General features: G+C 35.0%; 2 protein-coding genes across 2 annotated transcripts; one reads left to right on the top strand and one right to left on the bottom strand.

Annotated features, from left to right (window-relative positions):
• Positions 1-865: 865 nt before the first annotated feature.
• LOC111490179 (late embryogenesis abundant protein, group 3-like) lies at positions 866-1,870 on the top strand. Its single transcript, XM_023138701.1, has 2 exons — positions 866-1,090; positions 1,170-1,870. The coding sequence occupies exons 1-2, from the start codon at positions 947-949 to the stop codon at positions 1,686-1,688; spliced, it is 663 nt and encodes a 220-aa protein (XP_022994469.1). The 5' UTR covers positions 866-946; the 3' UTR covers positions 1,689-1,870.
• A 14,908-nt stretch (positions 1,871-16,778) lies between these two features.
• On the bottom strand, positions 16,779-18,540 carry LOC111490162 (dof zinc finger protein DOF1.6-like). Its single transcript, XM_023138674.1, has 2 exons — positions 18,394-18,540; positions 16,779-18,234 (listed from the first exon to the last, which is right to left on the bottom strand). The coding sequence occupies exons 1-2, from the start codon at positions 18,430-18,432 to the stop codon at positions 17,404-17,406; spliced, it is 870 nt and encodes a 289-aa protein (XP_022994442.1). The 5' UTR covers positions 18,433-18,540; the 3' UTR covers positions 16,779-17,403.
• Between the last annotated feature and the right edge of the window lie 2,465 nt (positions 18,541-21,005).

Genomic DNA, 21,005 nt, shown 5'->3' with positions numbered 1-21,005 from the left:
AACCCTGTCATGCTTTTAAGATTGTTAGAAAAATTAAGAATATTTAATGTTTGTAGTAAATGCTAGTAATGTCCGGAGTAATGTCGTATGTATAATGTTTAATATTTGAGTTTTATGAGATTTTAATTATTAATCTATAAATAAATGGAATGTTTTTAAATAATTATAAAAAAATGAATAAAATCCAACTCAAAGATAGAGGTTTGGATAGAGGGTTGAGTTGGGTTGAAATGCAAACTTTATTTCTGTCTCTTCAATTTTGAACATGAGTTGAGTTAAGATGTAAACTTTATTTGGGTCTTTTCCGTCAAACACCAATATAAACACCAAAACCAAGTATTACCCGTTCCTTCGAAGCTATAACTACCAAAGTAGACTTGTTGTTAAACCTTAACCGGAAAGAAGTGAAACCAAGTATTATCGGTTCCTTTAAAGCTATAACTACCAAAGTAGACTTGCTCTTAAACCTATACAGGAAAGGAGAGAAGCAGTGAGATCGAGTTAGAAAAGAGATACGATACTTCATTTTACCAGGGTTATTTGAAGAACCTCCACAGTAAATTCATTAAATCCGGAATGGTCTGAGTTATAAATCCAGCCAACCCTAAAATTTTACCTTTTTAGTTTGTAAAAAAAAAAGCCAATAATAATAGCTATTTCACTTTATTCAGCATAAAAAAAGAAAAAAAAAAAAAGATCAGTTGGTGCAAAAATTGCAACGAATTTTCATCTTATCTTAACGTGTTGACTGTGCAGACAATTGAACCACGAGGCATACAAATACATCACCACGTGGCAACAACCCCACGTGTCACATGCTAAACTCTGCCACTTCTTCCTATAAACTACACCTTACAAACCCCTTCAAATCAACACGTTCAGATTCAGAAAGAACACAGAGAGAAAGAGAGAACTCCGGTCGGTGTCGGTGTTTGAAACTGAAACAATGGCAGTAAGCATATCCTTAGCCAAAAATGTCATCTTCAACCTCTGCAAGGCCTTCCCCAATGCCTCTCCTTCTCCAACTCTCAGATATTCCACCAAGATTTCAAGGGTCTCTTTCACTACTTCCGCCTCTAAGCAACCATGGGTATCATTCCTCATACCAATTTCATGTTTTAGAATTGTTATTTTAGTGATTTGTTTCATGGGTTTGGTTTGTCGTATAGAATGGACATGGCGTGGATGCGAACCGAGACCCGAGACCGGATTTGGCGTATGAAGATGCGAAGGGAAGAGCGAAGGAAGGAGCCCAAGACATGAAGGAGAAGGCGAAAGACTACGCCGAGGGGACGAAAGACATGGCGAAAGAAGAAACCAACAAGGCTGCGGAGACAGCGCGGGCTGCGAAGGAGAAAGTGAAAGACTACGCCGACGATGCGAAGGAGAAGGCTAAGGAAGGGACGAACCGGGTAGCGGAGACGGCGGAGGATGCGAGCGAGAGAGCAAAGGAAAGTGCGAAGGGAATGAAGGAGAAGACGGAGGAGATGGCGAAGGAGGGGACGAAGAAGGCGACGGAGACGGTGCAGAATATTGGGGAGAAGGCGAAGAAAACAGTGGAAGGGGCATGGGAGGCGGCTAAGGATACAACGCAGAAGATAAAGGAGAGGGTTGTAGGGTCAGATGAAGATGAAAGGGATGAAGATGTTGTGGATCTTAGGAGGAGTGGGAGAAAGTTGGATGATTAAAATAAGGGGTGGGGTTCCTTTTAATTGCATCAATGAAATTTCATGTTGTTTTAGGCTTTTGATCAAGAGATATTCTGTGTGTTGTGTGGGAACTGTGGAATAAGGTATAGATATTTGAAGGAAGTTTGTTTTGTTATCCACTTTAAAGTGTGTATGAATTTAAACACACCAAGGAATTTGTTTGGGGTATATACATTGGGTATCATTATAGCTAATGGATATATGGGATATATAGTTTCGGTTAAATATATCTTTACCATGAAGATCTATCAAATATTTCGATATCTGCGAGTGAAGTATACCATCTGCACCATCACTGTTGTGTTTTGTTTTCGGAGGGCTTCTTTCTCAATAACTAGCTCCATAACTAGCTCCTCATCAACTGACTTCCTTCACTAGTCAACCAATCACTAGTCAGCAGCAATCGATAGTGTAGTGTAATGAAGAATATATATCTATTGTAATGAAGAATATATATCTAGTGATAGTTCTAGATAATCTTCTCAGGTGTCATTTGCTTGGCTTCCTGCAACTCGAAGCAACTCAGCATCATACAAAGCTTCCTGCAACTCAACATCATCACTAGGTACCCTTTGCGGTGATACATCACTAGGTATCATTTGCTTTGCTTCCTGCAACTCAACCTTAACTCCCAAGATGATATAATACATCACTAGGTACCATTTGCTTTGCTTCCTGCAACTCAACATCACTAGGTACATCACTAGGTGATTTCAGCAACTCAACCTTAACTCCCACTTGCTTGATATCTTTCAGCAACTCAACCTTAACTTCCACTTGCTTGTACAAAATATTTTCATCAAAAGTTATGTCACAGTGTCTTAGAACTTTTCAGTTCTTATCATCCTAAAACTTGTATTCGAACATGTCAGAACCATAGCCTCTGAAATAGCACTTCACAAGCTCAACGTCAAGCTTGTCACTCTTTTCTGGATCAACACAAACATACACAATACAACCAAAAGTTCTCAAGTGAGAGTACATGAGTTCTTTTCCTACCCATACTTCTTATGACAGCTTGAACTCCAAGAGTATTGACGACTCTCTATTGATCAAGTAGACTGTTATATTTACAGCGTCGGCCTAAAGTTTCTTTGGCAATCCACAATGAATCCTCATACTCTTTGTCTGCTCATTCATAAGTCCATGACAGTGCTTTAAGATAAAGTTTATGTTTTATGTTGAAGTTTTCAAATGATTATTTTCGCACAAATGAGTATAGTATGTATACAGTAACAACTTTAGACTATAAAAAATCTAAGGTCATTACAGAAGTATTACACATAAGGCATTGTGCCCATATAAAACTCGATTGTGAATGAGGTGCTTAAAAAAATACATGACTCTATTCTTAGTGTTCGTAATGAGGTGAGTTACGTTAGATCATAAGAGATAGGACAAAATACAACTCTTTCAAGGTAAATAAAATATTTTACTAGTAGTTTTTATTTTTGTTATACTTAATTTATTTAAACTAAATATTTTTATTGTTTTTATGTAATAGGAAGGTTCAAGTTTGTACTAAGTTTGTAAAGTGTGACTCCGTGTCTCTTAGAACTGTGTTTTTAGGTATTTTGTTGAATGATTATATATTGTGAATGTGGATAATTAATTATATGTAGGTGCAGTTGAAATTGATTCATTGTTTATCTATTGCATTTATATAGCTGATAATATCCATGCAACCGAGGTTTTGGTACTTTTAAACTAAAAGTTTATAGGCGACAATTCTTTTAGTGATAATATCACAACTTTTATTCCAAAAGTTTTGAATCCATTACCCAAAATACTAAACCTTAAATACCCTAACTCAACCCGAGAATCGACGGTTGGGTTGGGTTATCAATCCAATAAACCTGAAATTTTGGGTTGGTCCAAAAAATTGCTCCAATCCAACCCAACCCGACCCTTGTATACCCCATGAGGAAAAATAGTCTCACATAGGGTGGAATGAAAAACAAGGGAGTTTCTCTACTATAAAATATGGTAGCGTGATCGAAATAATTGGGATGTTTTATCTCACTTAGTCAAATCGAAGCCAGTCAGAAAATATATTTTTTGACGGCTCGAGCTTGCCTTTAAGATAATCCTGCTTGGGTCTAATATACTCAGACACTTTCCTACCATTTTCGACTCTTTGGAGCCATTTCTAACATTTTCAGAGGTGTTCAAGCCCATATAAATAATTTTGAGCTGAATTTAGATTATTTTGTACAATTAGATGAGTCAATTTCCATAGTAAAATTCTAAATTATAATGGTACAATTCCATAGGTAGAATTAGATTTCAAATTGTAACTTATTAGTTTTGTTGGATGAATTTTTTGAAGTATGAACGTTGCATGTCCTAGGAACCCTACACATATCGTGTTTTGTGATTCTTTGACGTGTATTTTGTTATGAGACAATTGTGCTATATTATGCATCTAGTTGTGAACTCAATATATTATGATGCATGAACCTCTAAATGTTATGTCACGCACACCATGTTAGCATGTTATTCATGAAAGTTATATTTACAAAAATTGATGGTATGACTCGTATCATACATATATGCCATGATATAAACCTATGGAGACCTCGTGCATTTTGTGTGTTACGTGCATCACGATACTTTCCCGTTATGATTAGTACGAATGTATAGACTACGAAATTATGTCCACCAAGATATTTTGTGTGCTTCTTTCCCTCCATAGCCTTTCCAGTAGTATGTCTGTATGCTAGCTAAAGTTTAGGTTTGAGGGTACATATACGAGTCTACCTGGAGCTCAACGTGCGCATGCGTGAGCCATGATGTTTTAAGTAAGGATATGTTCCTTCATGATTGCATTTATTACTTAGTATTTCTAAATATTCAAGTCACGTGCAACTTTCATATTATCGATTTTCTGCTATTTTCTGCTATATGTTGATTTACAATATTGTTTTAAGTGAACTTATTGTAATAAACCTTTAAGCGTATAGATTATTATTTTATTATAAAAAATAGAGCAATTGTTTTTTACTCAAATTCTTAAATTGATATTTTAAATTAAATATAAAAATTTAATTAAGAAATTGGTTGAATTTGAGTTTGGTTCTTTATTTTAAAATCCAACTTGAGATGAAATCCAATTAAATTGAGGGAAACAGTGTTGTTTAAACTGTTACTCAATTAGACGGTATACTCTCCATTTAAACTGTTTTTCAGATTCACTTTGAACCCTTAATACTTCAAAGTTAGAAGTTGATATCATATTCAAATGGCTTCTCTTAGAACAATTGTTTGTGTGCTTGTGTTTCTTTTCTATTGTAGTTTCAATGTCTTCGAAGCCACCGAATCTCATGGAAGCCTTGCTCCTGCACCAACTCACCATGGCCACCACAAAGCAGCCGCTCCAAGCCCACATCGTCGTCGTCATCATCCTCACCACAGAAGCCCTGCTACTACACCAACTCACCATGACCATCACCACCACGAAGCCACCCCAAGCCCCCACCACCATCACCATAGCGCTGCCCCAAGACACCATCACCATGCCCACCACAAAGTAGCTGCCCCGAGCCCTCACCATCACCACCACCACCACCATAGCGAACACAAAGTAGCTGCTCCAAGGCACCCCCATCATGCCCACCACAAAGTTGTTGGCCCAAACCACCACCACCATGCCCACCCAAAAGTATCTGTCCCGAGCTCTCACCACCCCCTGCCACCATCTCCATAGCAAACACAAAGTAGCTGACCCAAGCTACCACACCACAAAGTAGCTGCCACCATATAGTCCATTGGAGCCCCCTTCAACATCAATAGTAATGGAATTTAAAATAAACCTATTATTATGCATGTTATGAATGGTTCAAACGAAAAATATCTAAAGTTGGTGTGAACTTTAAAATTTGTGGTGGACTTCATTATTCATAAATAATGCAAATATGGTGAAAACACACTTTAAAATAAGGTTTATACATCTTCTAGCCAAGAAATCAAACATTCAAAGTAAGAATGTTTCTTGATTCTTATTATTTTAAGACTCGAAACCAAAATTCGTAAGCGGGCCCGGGCTTTTTCCAGCTGTTCAATGGCCTCCCGCGGAGTTCTTCTGAATTTTGAATTGTCCACAAACCATTCCTACTGACGGTCAGTTGAATATGATCTCATAAAATATAATGAATAAATTTTAGAAGCAAACAATCACCTAAAAGTCATAATTTAAACACAAATACTATTCTTAAATTCATAAATCATACCTTCGATTCTTTTTCGATTCTTGATTTCAGTAATTCAAAATCTAAACCTACGAAGAATCATGTTTTGAGCCACTTTTCGTGAAGGATTCTCGACCAAAGACTTTAAGTTTGAATCTCACTTTTCAACTTGCTCTTTCAAAAATCCTAGCCACTCTTTTCTTTTCCTTTTTCTAGGAAGGCCCCACCTTCAGGGGCTATAGAATGGTTAAATTTGTATTGAGTTATAAATCTATTGCTTATAGGTTTCTTTGGAGTTTTTGTCTCCATATACCAAGTTTGAACATAGGACATCTGCACCTCGGATACCTCGTATGTTGAGTTCTTGGAGACTACCATTTTGCCTTCCTTTTTAACATTCTCAGCTACTTGTCCTTTTCTCAACTATTGAAAGATGTGCAAACTGATTGGTGGGTTCATACTCGTCGTGTGGATCGTGTACGGTGAAATTAAGTACATATCTAAATTGGTTGTTAGGATAGCCGGTGTAAGAAAATAGACTGTTATAATAGGTTCTTTTAACGAATCGAAAAAAAATTCATAAAACTTTCGTGGTCTCCAATGAGACTCGAAAACTCCGACAAACGTTGGAGTTTTCGTTCCAACACCCATGACGCACCCCGCCACTTTCCACAGATTACCAGAGCTAGGTATCATATATATTTTCTTTTCATCTAAATTGTTACTCTTTCGAGTTTAAACTCACAAATATTCTTCAATAATGAAAGGGTTTTGAGTAGTGTGATACCTGAGTAAAAGAGAGTACATGAATGAATAATTCGAATGAAAGCAATCAAGAGTATCGATGACAAAGAAAAGCTAAAAAAGAACGGAAAGTTACTACCAATATCAATTAGATGCATTTTCTTTTCTCGTAGCTCAACAATAGCAACTCTCAATTCAACGGGAGCAATTTTATGTTGGGTGACCTTATGAGAATTCTTGTAGCAAACACTTGAGTGAGGACAAAACATGTTAGAAAAACTCATGTTGGTTTGTGTGAATAGTTTTCACTCTTAGAAGCGAGGAGTAAGTAACCTGACCATATCGTCACGGGAATGCTAGGGCCATTGAGTACCAAATTCAGATTTCAAATCTTGGGTATGAGTTGTTACGAGTAAAAACACTAAACCCAAGCAAATTATAACAATAAAAAATTCTAAAATCTCAAAAGATTCCTCGTACTTTTATAGACTTCAAATGTACTACATCTAGGTCTATAAAGAAACCCAACAACTCTCTGTTGAATTATTACATGCGTAAGCAATCAAACATAACACAAAGAAGAAGGAAGAAGAAAGAGTAGGTTTTGTGAGAGCAAATTGAGTAATTATTTCATTTTTCCCAATGGTGTATCAATTCAAGCTTCTCGGCTGGAATATCTTTCAAATATAATCCATCATCGAAAGCTGCCCAAATGCAGTGTTTATTGTCACACCGTGGAGAAAGTCAATACGTGTTCTCTGGCCAAAAAACCTCCAATGAAGCATGTCCATTCAAACTATTAAAATTGCACCAAAACAAAGTTGTACGCCAAAAGTTCATTCTGAATCTCCAGTCGAATTGGGCTTGCTTCTCCAAAAACATGTTCACCCAAATCGTCATTTTTTGACTTGCAATGAACATTTAAAATTGGGTTTGTTTGATAATTGTAAATAGTAACTTGCCATTTGCCCCTGATTCTTGTCCTTTACTCCCTATAACGTCAAAACATGCGTCAATAATAATAATGCTTGATTCTAAACATAAACTAGTTAGAGGCTTCATTTTTTTAGATACTCAATACTCTCTTTTATTGATGCTTACCTATTTGAGTTTTGGTTTATTATATAGTAAAAAAAAAAACATGAGTTGGAACAAGCTCTTAATCGTGTTTGGAAAGATAATTTAAAGGTAATATCCATACAAAATACAAAATATTAAATGTTATGAATGTTTTGAGGTTGGATATACTATTTGATTGAGATTGAAAAACACGTGTTATTTTTAATTAAACAATAAAGGAAAACACAAGCCAGGCAATTGCATTTTTTATATTGTCTTCATAATTAGCTTCAATTATCTCAAGCCCATTAAGACATATTTATAAAGGGTTTTCTTAACCATATTTTTCATTTTTTCTTTCAAATTAAACCAGAACAAAAATATATAAGACTAACAAGAATGTGAAATCAAAATTTAAAAGGGTGCTCAGTTTAAATCTTCTCTGGTTAGTTAAGTATCACAAAGCTCCTCAAATGATATGAAAAACGATATGATATGTACGAAACGTTAGCGGAGTTGTATTAAATAATAATGAAATGGAAAAATGTTGGGACCTCATGGATTATTGTGTGTTCATGCATTGGGGGATACCAATGGTACAAACACGTGTTACGAGACAGGAAAACAATCATTATGGATATCATAATGCTACAACGGCCAGTCGGAAAAATGATCATTGTGGGAGTTGTATTAAATGATAATAAAAATGAAAAAATGTTGAGAAAAACGTTCATTATGAATATCATAATACTGCAATAGCCAGACAGAAAAAGGATCATTGTGTTTATCATATTGTTACAATAGTAAAGCAGAAAACGATCATTATGTTTATCCTGATGCTGCGACGATTGTTATTCCTAAATGTTGGCTTTTTGGCCCTTGATCTCACTTTAATTAATTTCAATCAATTAATTGATCTCATGGATTATTGTGTTCATGCATTGCGGGATACCCATTTTTACGGTGGTATGGACGCGTGTTACGAGACAGGAAAACGATCATTATGAATATCATAATGCTGCAATAGCTAGATAGAAAAAGGATCATTGTGTTTATCATAGTGTTATAATAGTAAAACAGGAAAACGTTCATTATGTTTATCCTGATGCTGCGACTGTTGTTATTCCTAAATGCTGGCTTTTTAGCCCTTGATCTGACTTTAATTAATTTCAATCTATTAATTGATTGATGTTTTGATGATAACAAACCTACTTTTAATTATTAACTATTTTAAGTATTTTGAACTGTCCACAGTATAAGGTCGAGAATAATGATTACAACGACTTTTCAATTACTCAAATCAGAGCTAAAAAGAAGAAATTAGAGTCGAGACAACATGCCATGACGTGATGATGTGGCAGCAAAATCAAAATGATGGACAAATCAAAACTCATCAACTTCCCCATTATTCCTAATAAAATCCAATGATTAATATTAATTCCTACATTTTGCCACTTTTCTTCTCTATATAAACTCATCAACTTCCCCACATTTTAAACACACAACTTCCATAAATTCTCCAATCCGCATTTGTTCAAAGTCTTCATTGTTTGTTGCTCTCTCCAAGCTTACAAGTTTATTTCTCTTCATCTTATTCTTGAGAGGGATTATTATTGTATTGTGAGGAAGCAGTTGTGAGTGTTCCAAATTGTAAATCTACTCTTGAGAGAGTTGTGGTGTGTTATTATCAAACTCAAATCCTTGTATTGGTTTGATTCTATGTCGTGGGAAGGATTGAGTTTGCTCTTGAACTCATAAAAAGAGCGGTGTTGGCTATGATCCGTGAAAGAGTCAAGAAAGTTCTTTATTCAAATTCCCAAGAGGCGCTTGAGGAGTGGAGTAGGTCGAGTTTGACCGAACCACTATAAAACTACAGTGTCATTTTCGCTAACTCTTTCCTATTTAATTTCTAAATTATTATTGTGATTTATTGCATGTTCTAGTTGATTATTGTTTTGACTTGAATTATTTTGTTCGAGTAATTATCATATTTACTTATTTATAAAAAATTTCATCATTAAAATTTTTTTTTATCACCTTTAAACACTTTTACCTTTAAAACCCTATTCACCCCTCTAGTGTTGTCATTACCGATCCAACACTAAACAGGTGTCCGACATCAACAGCTACTAGAGAATGCTCGCACGACAAAAAAAGGCCCAAGAAATGAGCGAACCGACTAGTGAGTCCATACTCGCACGTGTGGACTGTGAGTAAAACATGAAAGTCTCAAGAAAAACACATGACACTATAATTCCAAGGTAGAGTGTCACATTGTTATTCACATAATTAACTTGAAAGCCTACCATCCAGATTTAGATGATATAAGACACAATGAAATGACACGACATCCCGTCCCGGTGAACAATACTTTTGAAAAAGAAGTAATAGAGATCATCTCCAAAAGAACATGACAAGCGGATAAGCCATGATGTAACATTCAAGAGCTCTTTGTGGTTAGAAATGGCTCCCTAATGCAAAGATTATCTATGAGTAAGTTGAAGATCTTAAGTGGGCAACATTGATATTATCATGCGTGTTGCTCATAGCCGTATGCGTATGACAAACCCATTTATTCATATTTTCATTACATGTCTATTGTCATATGGTTATTTTATTTTCTTGTTAATTTTATAAGCATACAACATTTTGACATTTTGCCATTTCTGATGTTCAAATTTGTCTGAGACAATTTGTCTCGTAATATACTATAGGGAGATACAAGTAGTCGTCAAATCTTTTTACGGGAGAGTTATATGCTATAAATAGTTGTATCATTTTATTAATCACTAGCATATAACATTTGTTTTCCTAGAATTTTTTTCTAAGTATTTTTTAAAAACTTTTTCTATGCATTTCCTCGATTCTTTCCAATCTTATTTTTTGATCTGCTCCAAAATTGGCTTGGTTCCAAGATATAGATAGATGTTGAATCACCATTTAGCGGGTCTGTTAGGATTTGGGTCTCTTTATTAGATGAGACATATCCGCTGATTCTTCAACGTTAGGCTACCATGAGACAAACAAAAGATCTCCTCTCTAAAGAGATTCGATTCACAATTATTAGATGTCCAAGGTCCAATATTGAAATAATTTCAGAGGTTTTCCTTTTTGTCCGTGTCAACAAACAATTCAAAACAAGGACTAGCTGTACATACCGTTTCTCTTTTAGGATTCAAGAGGAGGGGTAGTATTGTGTAAGCATAGCATTTTTGGTCGAACCGGCTCAAAATCAACTTATTGACATCAGAAGGGCCAAAAGATTCTTCCAATGTATCATTTCAGGGTCCAATCAAATCCTTGAACCAATAACCATTTTTCGGCTAACCCTTTCATTGTAGCCGATCTAGAGACTGTACCGGTGAATAGTGTGAATGTTTTTTATGCATCGACTCGATCATTAGATTCTAGATTCCTTTGTGGCACCGATGATTCTAGTTTCAATTAATTGACGTATGAATGACTACGATTGTGACACACTCCAAACTTCCAAAGTCAACACCTTCCCTTCAAATCTACGCAACACAATACCTACAATATAATAAAACCCACACACCAAAAAATGAAGAGCTAGATATCATCTGGAAGCTCTCAAAATAATGCAAGGAGCTGCAACAGCAAACGAAGAAATGAAACCCACACTAGCTCGCCCACAAAGCACTGAAAAGTGCCCTCGCTGTGAGTCTCTCAACACCAAATTTTGTTATTACAATAACTACAGCCTTTCCCAACCTCGTTACTTTTGTAAGTCTTGTCGGAGGTACTGGACTAAAGGTGGCACTCTACGTAACGTCCCCATCGGCGGCGGCTGTAGAAAGGCCAAGCGCCAAAAACCAGTGCCCTCTTTTTCTTCTTCTTCCGCCGCCGCCATTCAGCCTTCACCGGAGACCCAAAATGCGCCGCCTTCTTTGGAGGTGGAAACTGTCGGAGTTTTCAAGAATTCTTGTTATTTGGGTGGTGGGTATTTTCCGTCGTCGGAGGCAATTCATCAGTCGGCTATGGATCCGCGGGTTTATTCGTTTGGATTACCGGAGCAAAGTTGGGTTCATCGGAGTTTCAGTGGTGATGATCATAACAAAGAATCAAGCACCCATCCTTCTTGAACGCGGTTAGAAATTACGAGTGAGTTTCCATAATGGCATGATATTGTTTAATTTGAGTAATAGCACTCATGGTTTTACTTTGGGCTTCTCTAAAATTACTCGGATTAATGTAGATTTATTCCTTACTTATAAACTCATGATTATTCCCTAAATTCATGATTCTCCTCTGAGGCCTTTGGAGTCCTCGAACAGTCTTCCCTTAATTTAGGCTTCACCCTTTTTTCGTAACTACACGGAGGCTCACAACATTTTTATTCGACATGGCTAAGTTAAGTGCATGACTCTGATACCATTTTATGAATACATTTCCATTGGTATGAACACTTTTGGTGAAGCACAAAACAAAACTATCAGAGTTTATGCTCAAAGTGGACAATATCATATCATTGTGGAGATTCATGATCCTTAACAAAGAGTAGTTTCAAAGAATATATATCAATTATTGCAAACTACAATTTTTTTTTCTTTTTTGTGGGTTCGAAAATTTTGTGTTTGATCACGTCAAGTCCAATTTCGATCGATTCATATATAATGAATCAAATCAACTTTTTGAGTGAGAATCTTATCGTTAAAAATCAACTAGTTAATATGAAGTGGGTTTGTGAGTAAGCTAAAAATATTCTTGCTTGGGTCTGCCACCACCATGAAAGATCCTTTTCAAAACTGGCTCTTCGTGAATGATCTTGATCTGTCAATAATTCCCAGTTTAGTCGATTCAAAATGAAATGAAATCAGATTCCTATTGAGAATTGTAATTTATGAAAGAATAAAATTTTAATTTTTTAGACATACCTTATCACAACTTTGATGAATGTCACGTAAATTTGGAAAATTGTTGATTGGGTCACTGTATTTGGATTTGGCCAAACTTCTTCTCTAATGAAATGCTATAATAAACAATCACTTTGAATAAATAAACTTTATCACATGATTTATGATTTTTATAATGTCTCTCGATTGAGTAATATTAGTGACATCAACCATAGAGATCGAGAAAGTTGTTGGGTGTCCAACGAATATGAAACAATACTAATACTTATCATTATCATTAAGGATGAGTGTGTGAGTGAATCAATAACACATTCAAACGAGACTAAATCTAAGGATATGATATTCTAAATAATTAATAATTACTACCATATTAACAAAATACACATAAAACTCGCACGTTTGATCTACATAATGAATACGAAGAACAAAAAGATAAAAAACAGAACACAATGATTTGAAGTTACAAAAGATCCAGCTTAGAAACTACAAAAGAATAGGTGTTAATCTCTTATCTTTTAGACAATTTTATATTTGGTGATCTCCCCTAAATTATCCAAAACACATGTGAGTAAAAATAAAACATGTCAAAATAACTCAGGTTGATTTGTGGGATGATCTTTACTCAAGTAATTTAAGAGGTAGCATGGTCATGTCATAAGGATTATAAGAGAATGTCAAGGCCGTCAGATGCTCAATCGAGTACGTTGCGTTGCATAAATATAAAGAGGGAAAGAAAGGAAAGAAAAAAATGGTGTTCGATGAGAGTAACCCACCAATTCTAAATTTATTGAGTTAGGATATTTGAACAAAAAGTCCATTCTTTTGAATACCAACTAGGTACCAAAACACCCAACTTTTTGGCTTCCCAGTGGCTCTTACGGGGATTACCCATATACCAGCTCACCAAGCTGGAACGGTGAGCTAGTTCGGGTTTAGTGCAAACTATGGTTTACAATAAGTTGCTTGTACAATAAAGTAAGGAATTTTATGAGATTTCACATTGGTCGGAGGAAAACGAAATATTCTCTATAAAGGTGTGAAATCTCTTTCTAATAGATGCGTTTTGAAAATCTTGAAGGAAAAATTCAAATAAGATAATATCTGCTAGCAGTGACCTTGGGCTGTATAAATGATATTAGAGCCAGGCACCGAGTGGTGTGCTAGCATGAACGCTGGACTTCCAAGGGGTGGATTGTGAGGTCCCAAATTGGTCGGAGAGGGGAACTGAGGCATTCCTATAGAAACCTCTTTTTAGTAGACGCGTTTTAAAACATTGAGAGAAACCTCTTGTGGGAAAAGCCCAAATAAGACAATAACTAGTAGTGGTGGGTTTGGTCTATTACAAATTTTCTCCATTAAAGAGAGTCTTTTACTATGAGCTTGAAGTGTTGGAAAGTCATCGAAACATTCAAGTGATTGTTTTGAAGTTGATTCGAGTTAGAAAATTATCAAAATGTTTGTACCAACATCTACGTGATTGTTTAAGCCCATATAGAGACTTATTCAATCGAAAAACTAAGCTTCTATTCCTCTTCTTCGGTTCATATCCTTCACATAAAGGCAGTGGTAATGGTTGAGGATTTTGGGAAGGAGTCCCACGTTATCTAATTTAGGGAATGTTCATAGGCTTATAAGGAATACAATTCCATTGGTATCAGGTCTTATGAGGAAACCCAAAGCAAAGCCATGAGAGCTTTCTAACATAGTATTAGAGTCGTGTCCTTAACTTAGTCATGTCAATAGAATCCTCAAATGTCAAACAAAGAAGTTGTGATCCTCGAAGGTATAGTCAAAAGTGACTCAATGTCGAATGAATTGTGTACTTTGTTCAAGAGCTCCATAGGCTTCAGGAGAGACTCTCTATAGTGTACTTTGTTTGATGGAGAGGATTGTTCAGGATTGTTGGGAGGAAGTCCCACATTGACTAATTTAGAGAATGATCAAGTATGGAATACATCTCCATTTCTATAAGTTCTTTTAGAAAAGTCTAAAGCAAAGTCACGAGAGCTTATGTTTAAAATGGACAATATCGTACCATTGTCTGAGTCAAAATTTCTAACGATTAATAGGTAAAAATGGTAGGTCAGAATGCTGTAGCTGACAGATGCATGGGAAGAACAATATGGTCCATCGATTTGACTTTGATTTGATTGATGTTGTGGACATTTCAATTCTTATAACCACACAAACAAGTGGTCGGCTCCCAATTTCTCTCATAACACCAACCCATTTTATTTTACGATCTACCCCTATAATTTGTAGATTATTGCAATGAAGTCCTCAAATCTTTTAATTTGATCAAATACTCTTTGTAATTTTTTAAATCGGTCAATATTTTATCTTGCTAACGTTGTGAGATCCAACGTTAGTTGGGAAACGAAACATTTTTTATAAAAATGCAAAAACCTTTCTCGAGTAGATGTGTTTAAAAATTGTGAGGCTGACGGAGATACGTAATAGACTAAAGCAGACAATATCAGTCAGCGGTGGACTTGGAGTGTTACAAATAATATAAGAGTTAGACATTGAGTGGTGTGCTAGTAAGGACATTGGTTGGAGAGAAGAACAAAGCATTCGGGTGTGAAAACCTCTCCCTAATTGATGCATTTTAAAATTGTGAGGCTGACGGCGATACGTAACGAGAAGATCAAATTAAAAATTCAAAGATATGATTTACAATATACGAGGAAGTTCAAGAGACTATTTATAAATAATATAAAAACGACAAACGCTTGATGGTAAGAAATACTAAAATTCAAAGGTGTTTTGTGCAATTTTAAAAAAAGAAATGAAGACATGACATGTTATCATAGGTTTATAGCAAGCTATTTGAATGAAATCGAAATGAATTGGTGTTTATCTAGTTTTGGACGTAATACTCGTACAAAAAATGACACAATGTGTGTGTCTTTTTGTTCATATGAATGAAGAATGTCATTCAAAAATGTCATAAGTTTGAAGTTTTAATTTATGTATATATGAAATGTCATTATGTGTAAAAGACAAGGACCTTGAGAGACAGGATTTCCATGTGTCCATTGCCTATGTCGGCTGTGCCTGCTCTTATTTATAATTCTTTTATTTCTAACGGTTAGACGAACACGACTCTCCACAATGGTATGATATTGTCCACTTTGAGCATAAGTTCTTATGGCTTTGCTCTGGGCTTCCCAAAAGGCCTCATACCAATGGAGTTAGTATTCCTCACTTATAAACCCATGATCATTCCCTAAATTAGCCGATGTGGGACTTTCATCATCCAACAACAACTTCTATTTGGATTTTGAATTTAATAGTTTTTGAAAGGTTGTTTAAAACTTTCACTAATAATTTTGAAAATAACATTAATCATCTATGTTAGACGAACACGATTCTTCACAATGATACGATATTGTCCACTTTGAGCATAAGTTCTCATGATTTTGCTCTGGATTTCCCCAAAATGCTTGTACCAATAAAGATAGTACTCTTTGATTATAAAAACATGATCATTTCTTAAATTAGTCATCCAATCCTCTCTACGATTTTGAGAGTACTAACGATAAAAATTTAATTAAATATTTTAAATTTTTTTCTTAACGTTAAAGAGTATTGATATTACTTTAGAAAGTTCATGGATATTCTTGAAAGGTGGAACTACGTACTAATGATAAGGGTATTTTTGAACTTTTTAAAAATTTGAGGGTATTAATGAAACTTTTAAAAGTTCAAGAGTATTTTTGAAATAAAATTATGACGATTTTCGAAGGGCATTTTTTAACTTTTTAAAATATTTGAAGGGTATTAATGAAAATTTTGAAGGTTTAAAAGTATTGTTTGAAACAAACCATAAAATTTAAGAGTATTTTTATTAATTTAGCTTCTTTGAAAACTTATTTTTGTTTTCAAAATTTGGCACGTAAAAACCGTGTGAAACTAAGTACAATTTTCAAAAACAAAAATCGAATTCCAATTCGTTATCAAAAAGACCAACTAAACAATAAAAAAAACAAGAAAGCTCACTACAAGAAATAATAGATACAATAGCTTACGAAAAATGTTATCCCGTCATGACAGCCCATGTTATTAAAATTTTGAGATTTTTCATAACGTTTTTTTATAGCTATAATAAATGTTATAAGAGAGTATGAAACTATAACTTATATACGTTGGTATAAAAATATTTTATAGCGTTATATTAAAACTATAATATATTTAATATAACATTATGAATTTCATATCAAACCATATGATGAGCTGAATTAAGTGATCAATACAAAGGTTTTTCAAGGACCCAAATCTCCCCTTTCCTCTCTATACCATGACACCATTATACCCAGCCCCACCAAGAACACAAAAATTGAAAAAACACCAAAAAAAAGTCAAATTCCTTACTCAGCTGATCTTTGACTGAGGAAGAGCAACATATACCATCCCCACTAAACCCCACAAAGCTGCTGAAAATAGTGTAAAATCAATTACATTTCTCCCCCAATATGTACAAGGCAACATAACAAAACCCAAACTTACTGAAATCAAACCAAAAATTACAACTTTCTTGAGAGCTTCAATTGATCCCTTCCATGGCGGATCATATTCATAAAGGGATCCGAGGTTCCTCTCAGCGCAAAACCCATATGGGAAATGGAAATAAAATTGAAAATTTTTCCAACTTTTTCCCTTTTTGCTGCTGACATGAACACTCCGATCCCCAAATTTGGTCGTTTTTTGGCCTTTTTTTTAAGAACTAAACAAAACCCATTAAATTTCACAAGAGAAAAGAAGGGGAAATGAAGAAATTCTAAAATCTAGTGAAGAAATCAAGGTGGGGTTTGATTAATTTCTCTCTCTCTAAATGAGAGAAGAAGTAATTGATGAACCAAGATTCGTTGGATCATTCCAAATTTGAGAGCTCCAATTAGCATAAAGACAATTTGGATCATTTGATTGAGCAATAATTTCATCACTCTGATTTTGCTGATTCCAATCCAATCTCTTCATCTCATCTTTCAGTTGATCTCCACCGTTGGATCCCATCACATGATACTGATCAAACGGTGGAGAATCTAGGTTATCAAAAACACTTGAACCAACTCCATTCCTGAACTTAGAACTCCAAGATGGGTTACCAAATAAATAACTCGAAAAAGCCAAACTTGAATTGAACCCATTAACGTGAAGATCCCTATGATCCATATTAGTAGAAGAAAACCCTAATCCAAGAGCATTTAATTGAGGTTGAAGATGATCATACCCGGAAAACGGAACGTTCAGATCCGAGCCATAAAAGATATTATTAGCACAAGAAGTCGAAGACGAAGAAGTGGAATCCGGTGCTGGGGACGATGAAGAATGAGTGGTGGCGGTAGCGGTGGCAGTGGCGGTAGATCGTTTGAGACGCTTGTTTTTCCTGCAGCCACCGCCGACGGGGACGTTTCTCAAAGTGCCACCACGTGTCCAGTAGCGCTTGCACGCCTTACAAAAGTAACGAGGCTGAGACAAGCTGTAATTGTTGTAATAACAAAATTTGGTATTGGAAGAATCACAGCGAGGGCATCTAAGAGGCTCTTGTTGTGGTTGTTGTTGTTTAACCATTGTTGATCTAGAAGAAGATCCCATAAGATTCAAACCCTTTTGATGATGTTCATCATTATGATCTAAATTGGATTGATGATTCTTCATCTATATGGAAAACAAAGAACAAAAACAACACGGATTTGATTAGAAACACAAATTTTATTCCATTCCAAGAGGAAAGGAACAAAAATCAAATGGCGAATGGTCAATTTTGGAGCTAATAATTTGAGAGAGAGAGACAAAAAAGGTGGAAACTTTACTTACTTGTGGGTATTGGTTAGCAGATGAAGAGATGAGAGCCATTTTCTTAGAGCTTGGGAGAGGAATTCAAAGGGATTAATTTGATGATTATATAGAATATAATAACAACTTATAATCTCTTTCTCACTCTCTTGATGAACAGTGAAAGAGTGAAGAGAGAGAAACATTTAGAAATCCAATAAAAAAGAAAGGGAAATAAAGTTGGAAGAATATTACAGATGAGATGCTCTTTTTTATTTTTTATTTTTATCTTTCTTGCATTTTACTGCGTAACATTTTACTTTATAATGAATGTAAAACAAAGATATACAGAGGGGAATCCCAAGAGCTCAATGTCCAATGCAAAGCATCTAAACCATAATCCCACCATTTCACCCTTGCGTTGTTTTCGAGTTTCTAAAACGTATCGGTTAGGGAGACTTTTTCACACTCTTATAAACAATGTTTGTTCTTTTCTCTAATCGAGGTGGGATTTCACATATAGTATCTTCGTATACTAAACTATCTTCGAGCATATTAACATATGTTATTTGGACCGACCCGTATGATGTTGAAGTTTCACGTACCGTTTTTGGGGAACCTATTTGATCTCTGAAATTTACAGAATATTGTGAGATTCCATGTGGGTTCGAGTATAAGAGTGTGAAAATCTCTCTCTTTTGAGGAAGGTTCGGAGAAAAAGCCTAAAAAGAACCAAATATCCAACGAAAATAAATCTAAACTTGAGATATATAACTAAATAGAAATTAAATAGGATTACAGCTAATAATGAAGGAGAAAACTAAAATAATTATAAAGAAAAATTATTAGGCTTTAAATACAAAATAAAAAAGAAATCATATCAATCAATGAATTCACCTAGACACACAAACATTAAAGTAAATGTGATAAAACTAGACCTAAACAAAGTAGATACTGCCGGAAATTAAATATTAAATTGGATTATTGGTATAATTGCTATAGGTTTAGATTTGAGTTAGGGTTAGTGGTACGCATCAAATTTAGAAATTTCTACGAGAACTGAATCATCAGCAAATATTGTCTTTTTTGAACTTTACCGAGAAGTTTTCACACCCTTATAAGAAATATTCCGTTCTCCACTCCAACCAACGTGGGACTCACATTTTCTCCATCTATGTTTCGTCTCCCATTTTAGAAAAATTTTCATTTATTTCTACAGGGATGGGATCGAATAAAGATTCAAATATTACAGTACTCAGTAAATAGTAGGGTAAATAGTAACCTACTCCAACTCGAGGCCAAGAATGGAAGGATAATGATATATATATATATATATATGGGGTATGTCTATGTGGGTTTGGTAAGGAATGCATAAGGGGGATGGGCCAATATGCAAAGGAGGAGAGGGGGTTAGTGAGTATTAAATAGTAAATGCATTATTGATGGGTATAATTTAGAAGACTTTTGTGGGCATCTAAAGACACTATTTTGAATAGGGGAAAAGCAAAAAGGAAATGAATTAAGGGTTGTACATGGGAAGGAAGTATTCCTTTTAGACATGAAATTGGTGATAGTTCCAAGAGCTAAGGGACAAAAGAGAGTAACATGTGGGGGTCCCTAGAAGAAAAGAAAAGAAAAAAAAGACCCTAAAAACGAAGGGTACAAGGGGTTTGGAGGGCCATGTGGAGGGCAGCTCGGCTAGCAAAGGGCAAGGAATTATTGTATAGGGTGAAGAACAATTGGATTTTGTAGTAAACCAAGGGATTTTCTCGTTTCCCCTAACATTCCATCATTATTCCCTCACCACTTTGCTTCCTTCATCTTATGTTATATTATTAAACTTGCTTTGGGTTTCGGGAAATTATCCGTTTTAATATTCTTGACCACGAGCAGATATTATCCGTTTGAATACGTTATGTATCGTTATTAGTCTCACAGCTTTAAAACGTGTCTACTAATGAGAGATTTCCACACGAAAGTAAGATTTGAATTATCTAGTTAATCAATATCTTAAATACAAGAACACTTGTTTGAGATGTCAAACTTAAATGATTCTAGATATGCAATTTAAACTACATAAAACTGCTGAGGAAACTACTACATTTTTAGTCTACTTTACAAATATAACATACATGTCTTTATATAGCTTCAAAATAAAAACACGTAACCTTTCATGGATATTTCAAGAGTTGTAACGTTCGTACCTTTTTAGAATCGGATCAAACAACAGTACATTAAATTTATTTAAAAAGAATAGAAAACTTCATAATCGGTTTGAGTTTGCAAAACAAAATGACAAAAAGTTCAACAAAACTTTAGAATAAATAATGAAAATGTGCGGAAATATAAATAAAACGTGTTGACAATCTTTCAAGCAACTAGCAATTCCTCTCGTTCTGTCCTTGCACGTCCTTCCTCTTATTTGAATAAGTTACTACCCTCAAAGTCACATCACACAGTCCAAAGTAATTCCCGACCACACAAATAGATCATTACTATCATTCTCATGCACATAGACAATTATGTTACGCTCTAATATAGTTCTCATGCACACAAATAAGTAATTACAACGACTCTCATGTATACATATAAGGAATTACTACAGTTTTCATGCACACAGATGGATAGTATAGAGAATCGTCTTATGTTTATAT

Source organism: Cucurbita maxima, unplaced genomic scaffold (assembly GCF_002738345.1).
Source record: "Cucurbita maxima cultivar Rimu unplaced genomic scaffold, Cmax_1.0 Cma_Scf00015, whole genome shotgun sequence".
NCBI classification, from domain to species: domain Eukaryota; kingdom Viridiplantae; phylum Streptophyta; class Magnoliopsida; order Cucurbitales; family Cucurbitaceae; genus Cucurbita; species Cucurbita maxima.
The sequence above is the reverse complement of the archived record's forward strand: the minus strand, read 5'-3'. Positions and strand labels throughout refer to the sequence as shown.